This window comes from Lacerta agilis, chromosome 5 (assembly GCF_009819535.1).
Source record: "Lacerta agilis isolate rLacAgi1 chromosome 5, rLacAgi1.pri, whole genome shotgun sequence".
Taxonomy (NCBI): Eukaryota; Metazoa; Chordata; class Lepidosauria; order Squamata; family Lacertidae; genus Lacerta; species Lacerta agilis.
Genome location: NC_046316.1, coordinates 31275535 through 31293426, shown reverse-complemented (window position 1 = coordinate 31293426; position 17892 = coordinate 31275535). Strand labels below are relative to the sequence as shown.

General features: G+C 42.1%; 1 protein-coding gene across 6 annotated transcripts in view; it reads left to right on the top strand.

The window, feature by feature from the left end:
• PRKG1 (protein kinase cGMP-dependent 1) overlaps positions 1 to 17892 on the top strand; it is a 580751-nt gene that overhangs the window by 64867 nt on the left and 497992 nt on the right. For 2 of the 6 annotated variants that reach the window (XM_033149166.1, XM_033149162.1), the window contains exon 1: positions 9832 to 10161. The exons of the other annotated variants lie outside the window; for them this stretch is intronic. In XM_033149166.1, coding sequence (XP_033005057.1) covers positions 9851 to 10161 — 311 coding nt within the window. In that variant the 5' untranslated portion in view covers positions 9832 to 9850. Of the gene's footprint in view, positions 1 to 9831; positions 10162 to 17892 lie in introns of those variants that run through there. 6 annotated transcript variants of the gene reach the window in all.

The following is a 17892-nucleotide window of genomic DNA, read 5'->3' as shown; positions in this document are numbered from 1 at the left end:
GTGACTGCCATTCATATTTGCTGTTCTTACATTATGGCTCTAATGAGATATAAAAAGCTAAAGTATATTACCAGTTATAGCTTAGTGCATCATTTATTTTTAGTCACTGCAGCAGGTGTCTTTTTTTCTTCCTATTGTAGCATAGCTTTGGTCTCTCTCTAACCCCCTCCTCTTTGTGAGCCATCTGCTTTTAGTTATATAAACACTTCCTCAGTTTCAGAATACCATTCTTGGCCAGGTAGCACTAATGCTACCTATAATCATTCTTTCTGGTTGTTTTTTTAAAAGCAAGAATCTACATTTTGAGGTGATTTCAACTATTTCACAAATTCATATAGGTCATAAGATGAGTCATATATGTAACTTTATATGCCTTGACCTACAACCAGCCCTTCAGATTCTGTTGGTTATTACTCTCTCACACTCTTATAACCTTCCGTAGTAGAGGTGGGAACAAGTAGATTTTTTTTCATATTATTGCATTGGATGTTAATTTATAGCAGGTAAAAGGTGAAAATGCAACAATATCAATATATGGAATATTTCTTTCAGAGATACCGGAAAGGCAAAATTCATTCCATGCATTTGCAAATGCAGCAGTAATCTTGATAACTGAATTATCTTGAATAGAAAAATCTCCATGATGCAACGGTCATAGAAAACCCATTGTTGACTCCTTGCATTGAGCTCCTTGCATTCCAGTGCTGCACGAAGGTGGTAGCAAAAGTTTTGCCTACTTTGCAGTTGGTTCCAGCTACTAGGGCTGGGTGATACCTAGTTTTCAACATCACAATATATCACCATCTAAACATCACGATACACCCATATATCAAGATGTCTGAAATAAGGATGGAGCTATGTAGAGGCATTGGATGGCTTCATGGTTCTCCCAACATAGTGATCTTTTCAAAGTGCATGCTGAAAGACGCACACACATCATGTTTCATAATATATTGCCAGGTCAAAAATTATGAAACCAATATCACAATATGGACTTCAGACTGGTTTTGGATGATCTATCTACCAGTCCTACCAGCTACTGCTTTTCTCCCAAGTATGCAACATAGTAAGATAGGTCAGTGGGAGACTGAGAAATGGTGGTTTGCTGAAAGCCATCTGGTAAATTCATGGTTGAGACGAGATTTGAATCAGGTAATTTCTGGCTCACATTCTTATTAGCCCTTATTGAACATCAAGTGCCAGCCCAAAACATTTCGCTGCATAAAGCAGAGCCTAAATGGCACCCCCCCTTCCCACTATAATGTACTTTTAAACTGCCTTGCTGCACAGTTTAGGTGCCAATTCCTGCCTTTATCCAATCCCCCATTTTAATGCTGTCCGAAGCAAGTTGTCCCAGGCTGCTACATGGCAAGACTAGCCCTGTAGCAGTTCTAGGGCCACTGAATCCTAGGAAGGCCTATATTAATTGCAGTTTCTGACTTGCATCCTAAGACAAAACCATCCTAAGACAAAATGGGTGTGTGACTGGGAGGGGGTTGTTACTTGGAAAGGGGGAGTTGCACAAAATTATTCAATCTACACAATTTTCCTTTTGTCTCCTAGCCCCCATAACTCACCCTGCATTGTTTAGGAGGGCCCCCTGATCTTCTGGGGAGACTTTTCAGGGTGCTGTAAATGGAGGGGGGACAGGAAGCTTTATTCAAATGAACTTGTTGAGTTGACTTATCTTAAAATCCAAACCAATGTACTTCATTATATTTTTGTTTTCATAATCTTTCAAAACCAAAGAACCAGCATCCTTATGGATCATTATCTGTGTGAGAATTATAGATTGGGTGAGCTGTATGTGCACAGGTTTCTATGCCCAGAGCTGTCAATTAGTTGTTACAGAACACCATTGGGTATGTGCTGCTTCATAAATCACATCATTCCTGACCTTCTATGCTTCTTATGGGATTATTGATTGTATATAATGGTTTGGGCTCCCCGCCCCAATTAATATTCAAGAAACCCACTCTAGAAAACGCTTTTTCTATGATGTTTGAATAAATCAATATACGATTATTCTTAAAAAGTTATGGTATCGGGATGTTATGTGCTTTGCAGCAATAGTCTTAGTTTTGCTGGTTCTGCCTGATAAATATTATGACAGTAATCACTTTTCATTGTGGGAGAGAGAAAGAGAAGGATGATGTGTTCTGAGATGAGCAGAAAGAAGGTATGGCTACTTTCATAATATCTAGCTATTTACCGGTAACTTCTTTTCTTCTTGCATGTAACTGAATGTACTCACATCACAGTTACGTAGCTCAGTAATGTTGTGTTGCGCTGCACAGACCTTTGTGTAGTATTCCAGCCCCACAAGTATTTTGTGTCTTGTACTTTGGCAGACTGAGCTGGTTTTATTTCATGGTGGTTAGGTTCCCCCCCCCCTTTCATACAGAAGGAAATCTCTCTGATGTTAAGCATTTCTTTATAGCATTAATTGCAAACCCTTTGATCTTAGCAAGGCATTAAAGAATGCGGCTGTGCAGATTGTCTTTAGAAGGACATCCACAAACCACTAAGATTCAAATGTACAGACCTTTAGTAACTTAAATTTTTGGAAATCCCAGTTTTATCCAAGCTGTAGCACATACTGTTGTGAAACTTGTAATGTCAGAAAATGAAACCTGCCTTGTAAACTATAAAAACAGAATGACTATCTGTCCTTCTGCAGTTTCATTAATCAAATCATCTTGAAATATCTTGAATGAAGTGCTTGACCTGCTTTTGGTGTCTCTACCACACTTATTCTGCTTTAAAGGAGATAAAGTCAATGGAGATTAGTCAGTTAGGGCAAGAGGAGCACTGCTCCACCAACCACAGGCTGCCCTCGGCCAGACCCCATCTGCCTGCCTTCTTACTTACAACCAGGCTAGTGGGTGGCATTGGATGGCTGGCAGTCTCTTCTGCCGTAGTCTCTGTGTTGCCTCTGTAGAACTCAACAGAGGGGAGGATGGAGATAAAAGCAGAATTAGGTGGTGCCAGCTATCATTGGCTCTAGCTCTGACCGAGGTTTGCTCTGGCTCCTTATTCTGTGATTGCAAAGTTTTCACAGGAGTGTTTGGAGAAGAACTTGGTCAAAGGCTTTGTGGAAGTCTGAACACACAATGTTTACCAGATTACGCCCCCCCACCCCATCTACATGCTCATTGATAATATTAAAAGAATCCTGAGAGATGTGCCTCAAGGTTGTTACAAGTTGTTTCAAACACTTACAGCTGATTTTGATAAAATGTTTTTCTCACATGAAATTATGCATTTGCTTGTGAAACCGTACAAGATGAGCACTTGGAGTACTTCCAGAGGTTGAAACCAAGTTATTCATCTGTAATATGAAGATTGAAACAAACATCACATTACAGATGTTTACGCAAAATAGTCTTGTCCTTCTATGGACCCCAGCACCACACACAGATACTCCCCCAAGCCTGTATTTGATAGCATTAAGACCATTAACCACTAGGAAGCTGTACTGTGATTTCAAACATGACTTCATAATTTACTCGTCATTCCACACACCATTCAATCACAATTCAGTCCACAAACTTCCCTGCCAGGAGACTCATGGAAACTGATTGCTTGATTTAAAACATTTGTGCCCTGTCTTTCTGCTGTAGTATTCAAGGCAGCTAAAATGATCGAAACAAACAATATTCTATAAATAATTATAAAGATTTTAAAAATAATCCCAAAAGAATATTTAAGAAGGAGAAATGCAATCCCCATTGCATCACTTGGATTCAAAGCAAAGATGAAATATAGCTGAGAAGAATCAATATACTAATTAATGTCCCAGTGCTACTTGGCCCTTTCTGTCAGGCAGGAATGAAACCACCCCAAAACAGAGCTACTAGGGGAGTGGCTGCTTTAACCTTTGTACTTTGTCATTTTTCTGCTCAAAACCTCAGTCTCACTGGTCTCTATCACTAATACACACACATAGGGATGTTCCTAGGGGTTGTCCCAGGGAGGCGCAAAAATCTTGCCTCTCTACTCTGTGGCTATGAGCCCATCCACCTGCTCCTTGGGCCACTCCTCCATTCCTCTGGGTGCCTTGGTGGAGGAAGCCCTGCGAAGCCCCCTCCCCCGTTGGCTGGTGGCACTATTAGAAGTATGAGTGGAGGGCCCAGCAGAGTTCTGAGTGAAGGCAGACTGAGAGAGTTTCAGGAAAAGGAAGGAAGGAAGGAAGGAGGCAGAAGGGAAAGCAGCAAGCAGAGGGAAGGAGGAAGCAAGGGAAACAGACGGACTGATGGAGGAGGAGGGGAGACAGAGCAGAGAAGGCCTAATCCTAATAGATGCAGAGAAAATCACTGGTGTGGCATTAAAGGTGACGAAAAGCAAATTTGTTGAATTTCTGGTACATGATCTCTCCCAGCTTTGGATATGCTTATACAGCTCTTTGCAAAGGGCACAAGGAATGGGGGATGCCAATATGGCTCCTTGCCAAGGGTGCAAGGGAGCCTTGATGCAACTCTACAAACACAAATGGTGCCTATACTTTCCAGGGGGAAGGGAGTGGGGGAGTAGAAGCCACTGAGTTATTATTCTGAGCAGAAGAACATAGCTGGTGGGAGTGGTGATGAAATGGCTAAGCAGCTTCTCTTCTTGATAGCCCTCCATCCAAGGATGCTCTTTGTTTAAAAAATGAACTGTATGTGTTGTTTGTAGTCTCTTCCATCAGAGTTGAACCATTTCTAAGAATCCAGCCCAGAATTCAAAATCTTCACAGATCTTTCTTCTTGTACAAGAAAGTCCTGTAAGAAGGGATTATAGTGTTATCTGCTCATGTTCATAGATCTTTCTTGCACAATCCATGTCAATTTTCCGTTGTAATGTAACATTTTTCATGAGCGTTCCTCCATGGACGAAAAATGTCAAACCTCATTGTACGCCTGTGCTTCATAAAGCTGTGAGCAAACCTGCCAGCTCAACTACTTTGAAGTGTACATTTCTTCACTAGGGGCATATTACTTTCATGCAGGTACCCTCCCTCCAAATTTGTCACAAACAGAAACAACACATCTGTCTTTACTGACACAGCTGCCCTCATTATGCTGTTTGGGAGACAAATGAAATCATCATTCCAGTGCATCAAGCCATTCTGAAATGCAAACAATAAGTTACTTTAAGAGAGTTAGGCGAGGAAAGTACCGGTACTCATCTCTAAGAACAGAAAAAAATGCCTTGCTGTATCTCACTGAAGACCTACATTGTCAGCTTCTGCCTTCCTTTAGCTCCAGCCAGAATGGCCAAGGGTCTGAGATGGTGGGAGCTGTACTCCAGCAACATCTGGAGGGCCACAGATGTCCATTCTACACCCCTGGCCTGTCTAAACCACACTGTGCCCAGGAACAGCCAGCCAATTGCCACTGGGAGCCAACAACCAGAGAATTGTTAACAGTTTATAATCCTAGACAATGACAGTTCTCTTTCTCAAGCTCTGGGAGGAAGACCCTTCATCGCCTACAGACAGCCACCCAATCTCAAACAGCTCCTCAACCACAATAATACAACAACAAGACTCAACATGGACACTGGTACCAGAGCCTGCAATAAACCCAGATGCCAACTTTGCTGCCACATAAACCTGGACAACACCATTACTGGCCCCAACAACATCAAACATACCATCTCAGGACTATTTAATTGCTCATCTTCCAACATTGTGTATGCAATCAAATGCCAACAGTGCCCTTCAGCTCTCTATATTGGACAAACAGGCCAAACCCTACACCAAAGTATGAATGGACATAAATCTGATATCAGGAATCACAAGACAGAGAAACCAGTAGGAGAACACTTCAGTCTCCCAGGACATTCTATAAAAGATCTCAAAGTAGCTGTCTTAATACAAAGAAATTTCAGAAATAGACTGGAAAGAGAAGTGGCTGAATTGCAACTAATCACCAAACTTAAAACCATGGAGAAACCTGGTCTGAACAAAGACATTGGATTCTTATCTCATTATACATGACAAAGCTATCTTTAGCCATCTCACCCCTTGCCTTTCCCTGCAAGACTAATTGCAGCTGTTAAGAGTCTAAGAGTCGTCAACAGGTTTTCCACACCTATCAGCTGATCACCCATTCCCACCACCCTCTGAGTAATACCCCTCCCCACTCCCTCACTATATTTAAGGATCTGGTGACTTCTGTTTCAGTGTATCTGAAGAAGTGTGCATGCACACGAAAGCTCATACCAAGAACAAACTTAGTTGGTCTCTAAGGTGCTACTGGAAAGAATTTTTTATTTAGTTTATAATCTGGCTCTATTGCCTCAGTACATGGAAGTTCAAAGTTTAGCTGTGATGGCTAATGCCATTGGATAATACATCTCCTGTATTACCTTTACCTTATGGTAGTATGCCATTTCAAACTCTTGATATTTGCACCACACATGTATGTTCATCCCTTGGTTTATTTAAACCTTAGAACTGAACACTTGGTTGGCAGTAGCTAAATGTGTGAACTGACTACTGAAAAAGCATTTCACTTGACACAATGTGAGGAGATAATAAAATTCTGTGATGGTAACTACTACTAATAATAAATAATAATTTTGTGACATGTGAAGTTGATGCTATTATACGATAGATATATATGTTTGCATCAGTCCTGTGAACCATGTTTGTAGAACAGGCACCCCCAAACTTGGCCCTCCAGATGTTTTGGGACTACAATTCCCATCATCCCTGACCACTGGTCCTGTTAGCTAGGGATGATGGGAGTTGTAGTCCCAAAACATCTGGAGGGCCGAGTTTGGGGGTGCATGTTGTAGAAGGATCAGTGTAAACTTGATTTTCATCTGTGTGACATGTTGGGTTTGACAGCCTGGCTACTGTTGTCCACGTACTAGTAATTTCCACTTTGAACCACTGGAAGATACTTTTTGTAAGGTTGCTGCTGAGGTTGAACTGGAAGCTGCAGCAACTATGACATGCACCAGCTTAAGTACTCACTGCGGCAGAATATCTCTCATCATTTTATGCTGCTGTTGAAGGACTTGCACTGTTGAAAGACTTGCAACTTAGGTAGTGGGCAAAGTTCAAGATGCTAGTGCTGGTGTATAAAACTTTGTATAGCTTCCAACCAAGATACCTAAAATATAATCTCACCCCTCATTTACTGTGATCTGCAGGAAAGGACCTCCTGCAGATACCATCTCATCAGGAAGTCCATTCCATATGATGTATGAATCAAACTTTCCAAGTGGCAGCACCTGCCCTTTGGAACTCTCTCCCATTATGTATCAGACAGGCCCTTTTACTGTATTTTCAGCACCTACCAAAGACCTTCCTCTTCCAACAAACCTTTTAAGTAGACATCATTTTACAGTGTTCATCTGCATTGGTCAATAAATTGTTTTTTTAATATGTAGATTTTGTTGTTGATGTTTTTATTGTTAAACCACTTTAGGGTGTTTATGGGGGAGCATTTCATTCTATAACATAGTATAGTAAAAGTGAGCTAAATAGCAGCTCCACCTTTGAGCTTCGTGGATGAACTTAACTTTTATGCAGATTTGGCAGGATAAAGAAGTCAGCATTGTAGTTCAGAGTTTGCACATAACTACCGGTACATAAAGCAGAAATAGCCTGCAGAAAGATGCATGAATAATCTGTTTTTGCCATGGTATGTCATATCTAAAAGCATTTGTAGTAAGACGCATTGCACACTCTGCCTCCTTTCTTCTTCTGCAGCATGGGGGTTTCATGGCGGTGTTTTGTTTCCTGGTTTGAGATTTGGAATTGCAGGTGGGAAAGAATATTGGCTAGAGTGTGCAGGATCCAGGTGCTTCATCTGAAGTCATGCATCAGTTGCTGAGTAGGGACAGCCTGGGCCTAAATTAGTTTGGATTTTGGTGCAGAATGAAGGCTGCACCTGTTTCTCTCCTCTGATTACACAGTTTGAGGGGTGTGAGGCCAAAACCCAGCAAGATCCTAGGTTGATGAAGCTCTTACCTTTCAACCCATTCACCCCTGAAGCAAGAATGAGTTGTCATTTAAAAAAAAAAAAAAACAAAGCACTTTATAGTCAGCAGCCTTTTCCAATGAGCTGTTCCAAAGGTTTTCTTTCAAAACCCATTTAAAGTGTTACTTTTCCCAGCCTCTGGTCAATTAGTTGCTTTTCTTTTCAGATAATTGCTGCCTTTTGTGTGTGGCTGTAATGACACAGTGGGTGAGTGAGTTTACTACCCAACTGTAATACAGTAGGACTAGCGACATAACTGTCCTGAGAAAAAGTGGGTGTTCTGGAAAAACTAATTATGCCCTGCCTCCTTAAGCTCTCAAAAATGGAAATTCAGGTATCAGGAAGCAGAAAGATAGAAAACCCCTCGAGGTTGCTATAGGGCAGTTTGAAATGGCCTGGTTATGGCGTCACAATGAATATTTTAGATGTGTGTGTCTCTAAGTGTTTATATATTTGCTGGCACTACAGATAAATCTTTCCCTAAACCTGGAGATTGCTTTGGGCGGGCTAGGAAGATTTGTCTTTTACTAGGAGTGCTTAAGGAGAATGTGGAGGAGCAGTCACTGTGTTCTCTGCAACATGTGGAGCCTTGGCATATACAGAGTGACTTGCTTTCCAACTGAGTGACCATAAACAGTCCAAAATACATATTGGGGGTTAGTTAAAGCACTTCCTACTATTAAGTAGATTGCTTCTAGGTGTCACAAATGGGCAGCGAACTCTTAGTAATTTAATATTTTTAATACACACACACAAACCTGGGAAATAAATGCTTGTGCTATTTTCTGCCTTGGGTTCCAAAGCAACCTGTCCAGCGCTGGGCACTATGCACTTTAACTGGGGCTGAAGGGGGCATTCGCCATCCCCAGACAGCAACGTGCCTCCGGGCTGGCTCTGCAGTCCCTGTTGCTTCTAATTTATTTGTGCGTTTTTAAACCACAAGGCACTGCATCCTGCGTGTGCCCATCGTCCAAACGGAACTTCTTCTACCACAGCTGGAGGTTGCTTGGGGGGACGGCTGGAGAAGGTCTGGCCAAGCCCTTACTCCTGTGGATGTTTATAGCCGAAGTGCCTGTCTGCGTGCGTAACTAAGGCTGTCTGCCCGCCCTCCCGATGAAAAGTGTCCAGAGAGGCTGCACATTCCTTTGCAAACGTGGCGTGCCCATTTCAGCGTGAAGTGCCTGGCATGCCACACTGCCCACCCCCTCACCTACCTCGAACAGGCGGGGCGGCAAGGGGGGTGGGAGTGGGGAGAAGCGAGCCGCTGGCTGTATAGTTGAGCAGAGTAGTAGCCCTCCGAAGAGCGACGGAGGGAAAGTGCCTGTACTACGGCGTGCTGCAGACGCCCCTCGCGCGCTCTGTTCCTTCCTTCCCTCCCTCCGTTTCCTTCTCTCCCTCTCCCTCTCCCTGCCTTTCTCTCCAGTCTAGCTTGACGCAGGCAAGATAGAAATCACAGTTAACCACCCAGCCGTCGCTGAACTGGTGCCGATGGGGCACCATTTAAGACGATGATGTTTCTTCGAAGCCTCCTCGCGTAGCCTGAATCGCCGCGCCGAGCCAAAAACAGCGCCGACTCCAAGCCAGCCAGGCTGGAGGAGGCGCGCGTTAAAAGGCTAACAGGAGCTGCGGGCGGAGGTTGCGGCGGCGGCGGCAACAGCAGCAACAGCAACAGCAGCAGCAGGTCGATCGGAGGAACGATTGGCAAAGTTGGCTTGAAGTGGGACAAGCGGCAGGAGGAGGAGGCAGCGGCGGCTACTACTACTTCTTTGTGCGGCGGGGGGGAAAGTTGCCACGCGCGGAGAGGGGGGCGCAGGCAGGAGCCCCACGGAGGTGGAGGAGGAGGTGGTGGCGGAGGAGGAGGAGGAGGTTGAAGGATGGGGACGCTGCGGGATTTACAATATGCCTTGCAAGAGAAGATCGAGGAGCTGAGGCAACGGGATGCGCTCATCGACGAGCTGGAGCTGGAGCTGGACCAGAAGGACGAGCTGATCCAGAAGCTGCAGAACGAACTGGACAAGTACCGCTCGGTTATCCGGCCCGCCACCCAACAGGCGCACCAGCAAAGCTCCACCACCTTGCATGGCGAGCAGAGGACCAAGAGGCAGGCCATTTCTGCCGAGCCCACCGCTTTTGACATCCAGGACCTCAGCCATGTCACGCTGCCTTTCTACCCCAAGAGCCCACAGTAAGCCAGGGGTTAAGCGTTGTGTCCGTGTGGCGTCCCTGTGATGTGGTCTCGGTCTCTCTCGTTCTCTCTCTCTCCCCCCGTGTATCTGTCTCTGTCGCCCGCACTGCCCATTCACTCGCCTTGTGGATCCCTGTGCGCCGCCTTCTGCTTCCCATCGCTTTCCTCCTCAGCTTCAGAAATTGCTTCCACCCAATCTGCCTTCCCTCCCTCCCAGCGCTAAAAACTCTTTTATCTTTTGAGCTGCCCACATTTCCAACGCCACATTCCTCTGTGTCCTTTTCAGATATCAAGGTATCCAAATCCCCCTGTAGAAAAATGAGAGTTCCTAGAGTGTGGAAATGTGAAGGGTGGGGGAGCACAGTTTCTCTCATTTTATCCCCTTCTCCCTTTCTCAAAATTACCACAGCAGTAACCGCATCATCAGACTCTCTCTTCCAGTGTGGTATGTCGTTTCTGTCTGGGTTTTTGATATTGTTGTGGCTTTCTGCCCTGAATTTAACTGGGGACTGCCTGCCATTTGAACTATGTGAACCAAATTCACGGACCCTTTTTTTTAAAAAAAAAAATTGCACCCTTTCCTATTTACAAGGTATTTATTAAAGAGAGAGGGGTGTTTTTGCTAACATGTTCTCCTATGAACCTAAGTTTTCTTTGGAACCTACTCAGGCAAAAATATTTGGGGTAGTTTCTTTAACCGTTCTGTGTGGCATAAAAAAGGTGACCTGGCTGCTCTTTATCTGTGACATTTATCTATGACTTAGTAGCTCTCTGCAAAGCTGCTTTTCACTTCTTTGCCTGCAAGGCCATCTATCTGCAAGCTGAGCATTGGTGGTATCACAAGGTAGAGGTAAGAATGTGAGCTACAACCTTCCCCACTCAGTCACTTTCCTCTTTCTGTTCCCAGTGAGAATACAAAGACTATAAGGGTTTAGACAGCCCCTTCACAGTACAGTCCTATATGTCTACTCGGAAGTAAACCCCTTTAATGTCCTCTCAAAATCTGAAGAGGCAGCCTTATCTTTCTACACCTCAGAACAAGTTTCCTTTTCTACTGTGGAGAATTCTTTGTTCCTCTGACCCTCAGGTGGTGGTTGTTCTCTCCTCCTGGGTAGTGGAAGGCTTTGGGTCTATTTACTCTTTCATTTCAAACTTTGTCTGCTGTTCCTTACTGGTGTATTGAGGTGGGGGGGCTGTGAGACTGCAAAGAAAGAGAGGAAACACAGTAGACCAGTGTTTAATTTCTCAAAAGAAAAGTACCCAAGGGTCAAGCCTGCCTCTGGCCCTGACACCCTAACCCTTTAATCCAAGCTATATGGTGCCTTGTTGCAATTATTTGGTGGTGAAAGAAAGGCAGGGACGCTGTGCACACTTTGCATTTATTGGTTACTGCATCTTGTGTACAGGGGCAGGGGAGACTCAGTCCTTGCACTCAAAATGTGTACTGTGATAGCCCCATTCTCTGCATTCTTCCGAGTGACCCTGAGACGAGTGTGGATTACTCTTAGACCTTCATCTCTTCTGTCTTTCTTCTTGGCTGTACTGCTGTCTGAAACAGAGAGGCACCTTGGATTTATGCTGCCAGTGCTGGTCCGCATGAGTTTGCAGCCTGGGCTTTCTCTAGTACATAATTTAGTGTGTCTCTGGGGCACAGCGACACCAGTGCAGGACTTCCGTCTGATTCCCCTCCATTCGCCAGCATTACTTCTTCCTCTCATCTCTCTTGAGTCTCTTTGGAGAAGTCTGGTCCGCTTCACCATTCACAGCTCATCAAGTCCACCAAGGCAGTCAAAACTGACAAGGCTTTTCAGAGAGGAGAGTAAGGGGGAAAGGTGTCTGTTTTGCTCTTTCTGACAACCTAAGTTAGAATTTAAGAGGCGTCAAAAGCTAGTGCAATGTTTTTGCTTCAAAAGCAGGAAGCTATGGGTTGCAATAGTAGACAGATGTTGTTGTGAGTTCAGTTGTTCCTTTGGACAGTATGATCCTATACACATGTAGTAAGCATTAGGGGGCACTGAGTTCAATGGGTCTGACTCCCAAAGTGAGTAAATACAAGGGCTTTATTCTTGAGTGAAGAACACCCATCCCATATCGTACCCTTTTCCTCAGAATAAATAAATCCAGGACTACATAATGACAAGTCTGTGGAGTAAAGCCCATTGAATTGAGCTGTACTTCTGAGTAATTTTTTTAAAAAAATACTCACATCCATAAAATATACATTGATTTTCAGTTTCCTCATGTGGTTTCAAATTCTTTTTGGATTTTGGGGTTCTCTGAGTTAGTTTTTCTTTTCTCTGTTTAAGGAAAACTTTTGATCAACATAAACTGTAGCTCTGAAGGCACATATATTTGTGTAAACCCCTTAACACCAGGTTTTTATTACTGAGTGAAAACATTTTAAGAATACTCCCCCATATCATACCTTTTTCATCAGGATAAATAAATTCAGGATTACATAACAACAACTCTGTATACTCTTATTCTCATAATCATCAACACAAGTTAAAATTGCTACTCAGGATGAAGGCATGAATTGAAAGACTCAAAGGAACTTACGTTGTGTAACACAAACAATGTGTTAGAACACAGAAAATGTGTTTGATTATCTTGGGATTTCACCTCTGGGTTATTGTTGCCGTCAACCCATATTTGTAAATTTTTAGAACTACCTGGTTGGCTACAGTAAATGGAGGACATCATGCTGGCTGTCCCTGTTGTACTAGAATGAAACTCTAGCAAATTCACTTGTTTGCTTATGTGACACACAGAAACACTTTTTCTGGCTCACACTCTGGATGCTAAAGATGCCTCCACATAAGCTTAGGATTGAGTCGCATATTCAAGAGTTGGCTCTCAGTTTGTGGCAACATTAATGGAATCCATTGCATGTTGGAGCTGACTATTTGGATAGGCAGTTGTCAAATTGCTCCATCGTTGCCACATTTCTGTTCAACCAATGATGTGAGTAATTCCTTTCATCAGCTTTCAAGGCCAGTTTAAGCCTATCTGGGCGTACAAACAACTGGTCAGCTGGAAAGTACATTGAGGTGGCTTACAGTTGTTGTTTTTTTGTCAGCCCCATGTTAGAAAGCTCAAAGAGGCTGAAAGAAACATTGGATTTAATTTACCAACATGCAAATTAAATCACTGAATTGTAAAGGTTCACGCAGTTAGCAAAAACAAAGAGTTTTCTCACTTCAGCATTATGTTCCACTGAGAATACAGAATAAGTAAAATTCTGTTAAAACAAATGCCCCAGTTTACATTCAGCTCTGTGGAGACATGAAGTACTTTGTGATTCCAACACCAGGGCATACATGCTTCTACATCACCATCAACAATATATATGCAAAAATGCTCAAAGGATAGGAGTATAAATGGTTTTCTTTGTTTCCCGGCTCCATAATGTTCTGATACATATTTTTCTATATGACTTCTATGAAAACATATTCTCAGGCATTTGAACAAAGGGAATGTTCCTCTTGGGATTTCCTTGTATCACTGATGCCTGCTGTCCTTCTGTATGTGATAGAAGAAAGTGATCACAGAGGATGTAAGAGGTGATTTAGCTTGTCACTTGTCAATTAATTGAATTCACTGGCTGTCCTATCCAGAGCCACAGACAAAGGGGGCACAGTAGGCGTATCTTGTATGGGGGTGTATAAAATGTGGAGGGGGCAATTATTCAGTTAGAGATTCTCCTCTCCAGTGGGAGTCAAAATGCAAATTGTGGGCCAGGCCATTACACAGGAACACGAGAAGCTGCTTTATACCACTATTTGCCCATTTGGCCTAGTATTATCTTCTCTGACTGGCAGTGACTCTCCAGAGTCTCAAGCAGAGGTATTTCTCACTTGCTACCTGATTATTTTAACTGGAGATTGAACTAAGAACCTTTTTCGTGCAAAGCAGGTGAGCCATCATTCCACCAGAATATCGGGGGTCCAAATATGCCTATTTATCTAATGATTGTTTCTGGCCCTTTTTAAAACAACAATACATGTTCAGGTAAGGAAGAATTTGTAAAGTGCATTTCCTTTACGGATGACAGATTTGTGGTGTCCCATTGGATTTATACATGGCTTCAGAATAAAAAATGATCAAGCAATAAAATTACTGTATAAGAAATGACAAAATGGGAGAGAGGTTGTGACAGTGTGTTCTGAAAAAGGGGAAGGGAAGGTACAATACTCTCATAAAACAAAATCGTATTGGAAACCTTGTGGGCAGCAAACTGTGGAGCGACATTCAATAAGATGCTGCTGAGTGAATGGGCATTCAGTATAGGGAGCTCCTTATTGTCTGACATTCTTTGCAACTAGCAGAAAAATCAGGGAAGATCCATTGTGACAAAGATAAGATACGGAGCCTGAACATAGCACACAAGTCCCATTTGGCACTTACAGTACTCAGAGGATTGCCCTAGCGTTCCTGATCTTGCTCCTCTCTGTGGTTTTGAAATGTCTTCAAAGGAGAGGAAGAAGAAAAAAGAATCCTTTCAGAATATTTTTCCTGTGCTTGGTTTACCTGCTCAGAAAGGAAATGGTGAAAGGACAGTTGTAATAAATCTGACTTTGAATCTTTTAAAATAAATTTGAGGGAAATTCTCACTTGCTGTCACAAGTTTTTTAATGGAGAAATTGAAACCTCTGAAGAAGAAATACAGCGTCCTTCACATGATTCTTAATTTCCTTTCATGACTGTCCAATCAATCTTCATGTATACGGTTTGGTAATCATGAAAAAGCATGCATACTTCTTTTTAAAGAAGCACTTCATGGCTTATGTCAAAACACACTATATGATTTCATTTATTAGTAGCATCCCAGTTGCTACTTGCATGGCTATTTTGCAAATAGAGTTCATTTTGACAAATTTAGATTCCTGTGAGGTGGATAAAATACCTGCAGATGTGAAAAATCTTGAAGATAAGACTATATAGCTTAAATGTTGATTTCTGTAAACACAATGTTGCTGTCTACGCTTTCCCTATTTGATTCAGCTCACTGATGAACTAATGTTCTGTTTAGCCATTTGACATGATCAAATGCATGATCTGCTTTGGGTTTCTGTATAACCATCAAGCTTTTCTTTCTGAGAGTTAACATTCAGAACTCTTGCTTCTGTGGAGAGTTTCTCCCTTACTTATGGTTACTTATAAGTAATCATAGACAAGAAGGAGAGAGAAACCTCATTACTTCAATGTCTAATGTTTATGAATAACATTTCCTTCTTATAATATGATCAATTAACTTGTGAATGAAGGCAGGTTTACTGATTGCTGCTCTGAATAGCAAGGAATTATGTTACACATTAGCTCTCTCGTTCATATAAATACTATAAATGAGGGCATTCTTTGCTGTTTGCTGGGATCTGTGATTATTGTTTTCTTGTTAGTTTCCATTCTCTTTTCCTATAGAAAGGTGACTCCTATGCAAAATAACCTGGGCGTAAGTAAATCCCAAGATAAGCAGTAAAAATTGCACCTTAAAGTTTCAAGCTTTGCAACTAAGTTGGATGTTTCGAAATGAGGCCTGTCTTTACTCATCTGTTTCTCTTAAGTGTAAGTGATAAAACAGGAAAACCAATCTGTTTTAACAAGTTTTTTGGATTATAGGCTATCCTCCCTCTCCCCATCTCATAAAACAATAAAGTACCGGTATGTAGTTCTATTGTTTATTCAGAAGTAAATTCCACTTATTTCAGTGGGGATCTATTTCCAAGTAAATACCGGTATATAAGCTACATTACAGCACTAGGGATGGGCAGATCAGTCCTTGCCCGTTTTGCGTATGTTCATTCCATCCCATTTCCACATTAAGCTGCAATTTAAAAAGAAATCTCCACGGAGTGTGTATTTTATCCTAAAGTACACATCTTTATATACATTTTTGGACCTTATTTTTTGAGCCACTAAGCACATGGCAGAATTTGGAGATGTGAAATCTGCAGAGTAACTACATTCCAATCATTGCATTAGTCTGGGAATTGTAGAGTCAGGTTAGTTAATATATAGCAAAGAACAAATTTTTAAAGCATCTCTGCACAGCACACAAGTGCCATCAAGGTCTGGTCTATTGCACAATGATCCTAGTCCTTTACAACTTTATGTTTGCAGAGTTACCATTGTTTCTCATTGTGGGCATTTTGCTGAGGTTTTTTTTTGTGAGGCTGGGTTTCACCCTTTGACTAAGCCTGAGCTGCCAAACAGATATGAGGCAAAATGCTTTTGAAAGTATTCATTATGTACCTGCAGACTTCATGAGAAATTTTGGCACAGACTGTGGACTGATTTGTATAAATGGGAGGTGAAGGAGAGGACTCAAAACGATTTGCGTAAATTGTATTTGCATTCACTCAAGGGGAATGTAATTCTCTGACAGGGTGGTGAATATAGGCCAGATGCCTAGGATCAGGGCTAGCTCAAGAGCTTTTGCTATTATATGTGGGAAAGGCTTAGGAACAGAGCAAGAGGATCCATACACAAAATAAAGTGCGTCCCAAAATCAATTTCAGTATCATTGAGGAGGCTTCTGAGATCTTGCTGATGGGGCATGATTGAGAAGATGTGAGGGGGAAATGGGAAGTGCAAGTGCCATTTCCTGCTTGTGTGGTGGTGTTTCTCCACAACGTCCCCATGCGGAGATGTTCACATGGCCCAAGTTGTTGAAATTAAAAGTGGGGACAGTGCTTTTGCATTAAGGTTCTGCAAGAAGGATTCCCATAGGCATATGGTGGGCCACTGTGAGAACAGGATTCTGGAGTAGATGGACATTTGACCTGATCCAGCAGGGTTCTTCTTACGAGCTTATCCCTTCTCAGAGATGTGTGTGAAAGCTCTATTTGGAATGTTGTGGAGATGCTTTCATGGGGAGATGCTTTCATACCCTATTTCCAGAAGTCTTTTTTATATATGTGCCACTTCAAACAGCTGCCTGAATGGTTGTGCCACCCCAGTCCTAGCTAAGCTATCTGGATAACTAATGGTTTTTAAATAAAATGAAATAATAAAATAATGGGAAATGTACACTATGCATGACAGCTTCCTTTTGAAAAGCAAGTTAACATCAAAAGAAAGAAAGATAGTATAATATATTCACTTCTGTTGTTCATACTTCCATTCTGTGTGGTAGTACACTGACCATTTATAACCAGCTATAAGGTAGTTAGTGGGAGGCTTAATTCACTGTGTTGTGTCAGTATTTGTTGCAGCCATTTCAAAGTAAGTTACTTTGCCAGTGTCATTCCTTTTAAGGAATTCACATACAAATGATGCATTTTATAAAATTGTTTCAGCCACCTTTACAGCAATTTAGGAGAAAGTTGTTCTGTAACATGGGAGAAACTTCTATTTGGAATAGTTCACTATATGTCCTCGCAAAGTTTTAGAATACAGTTACTTTTACAACATAAATTTAGGATTTGTAGGACTGTAATCTTCATTCTTTCTGAAACTGTGAAGTCTGTTAGAAGGAGTGTGCTATGAAAATCACTAAGCAATACCCATAATATATTTTGTTGTTGATAGTAATAACTGCTAGAATCATGCTGTTGAAAAGAAAATGCAAACATTGAGATGATGTGAATAATTTAGCCCTGTTCAGATGCTCATATGTTACCAGACATCCTCGTTTCCCGGGGACAGTCCCCGGATTTACAAATCAGCCCCCATACAAAATCCATCTATTTAGTAGGATGTTGAAAAGTGTCCCCGGATTAATTGAAAAAA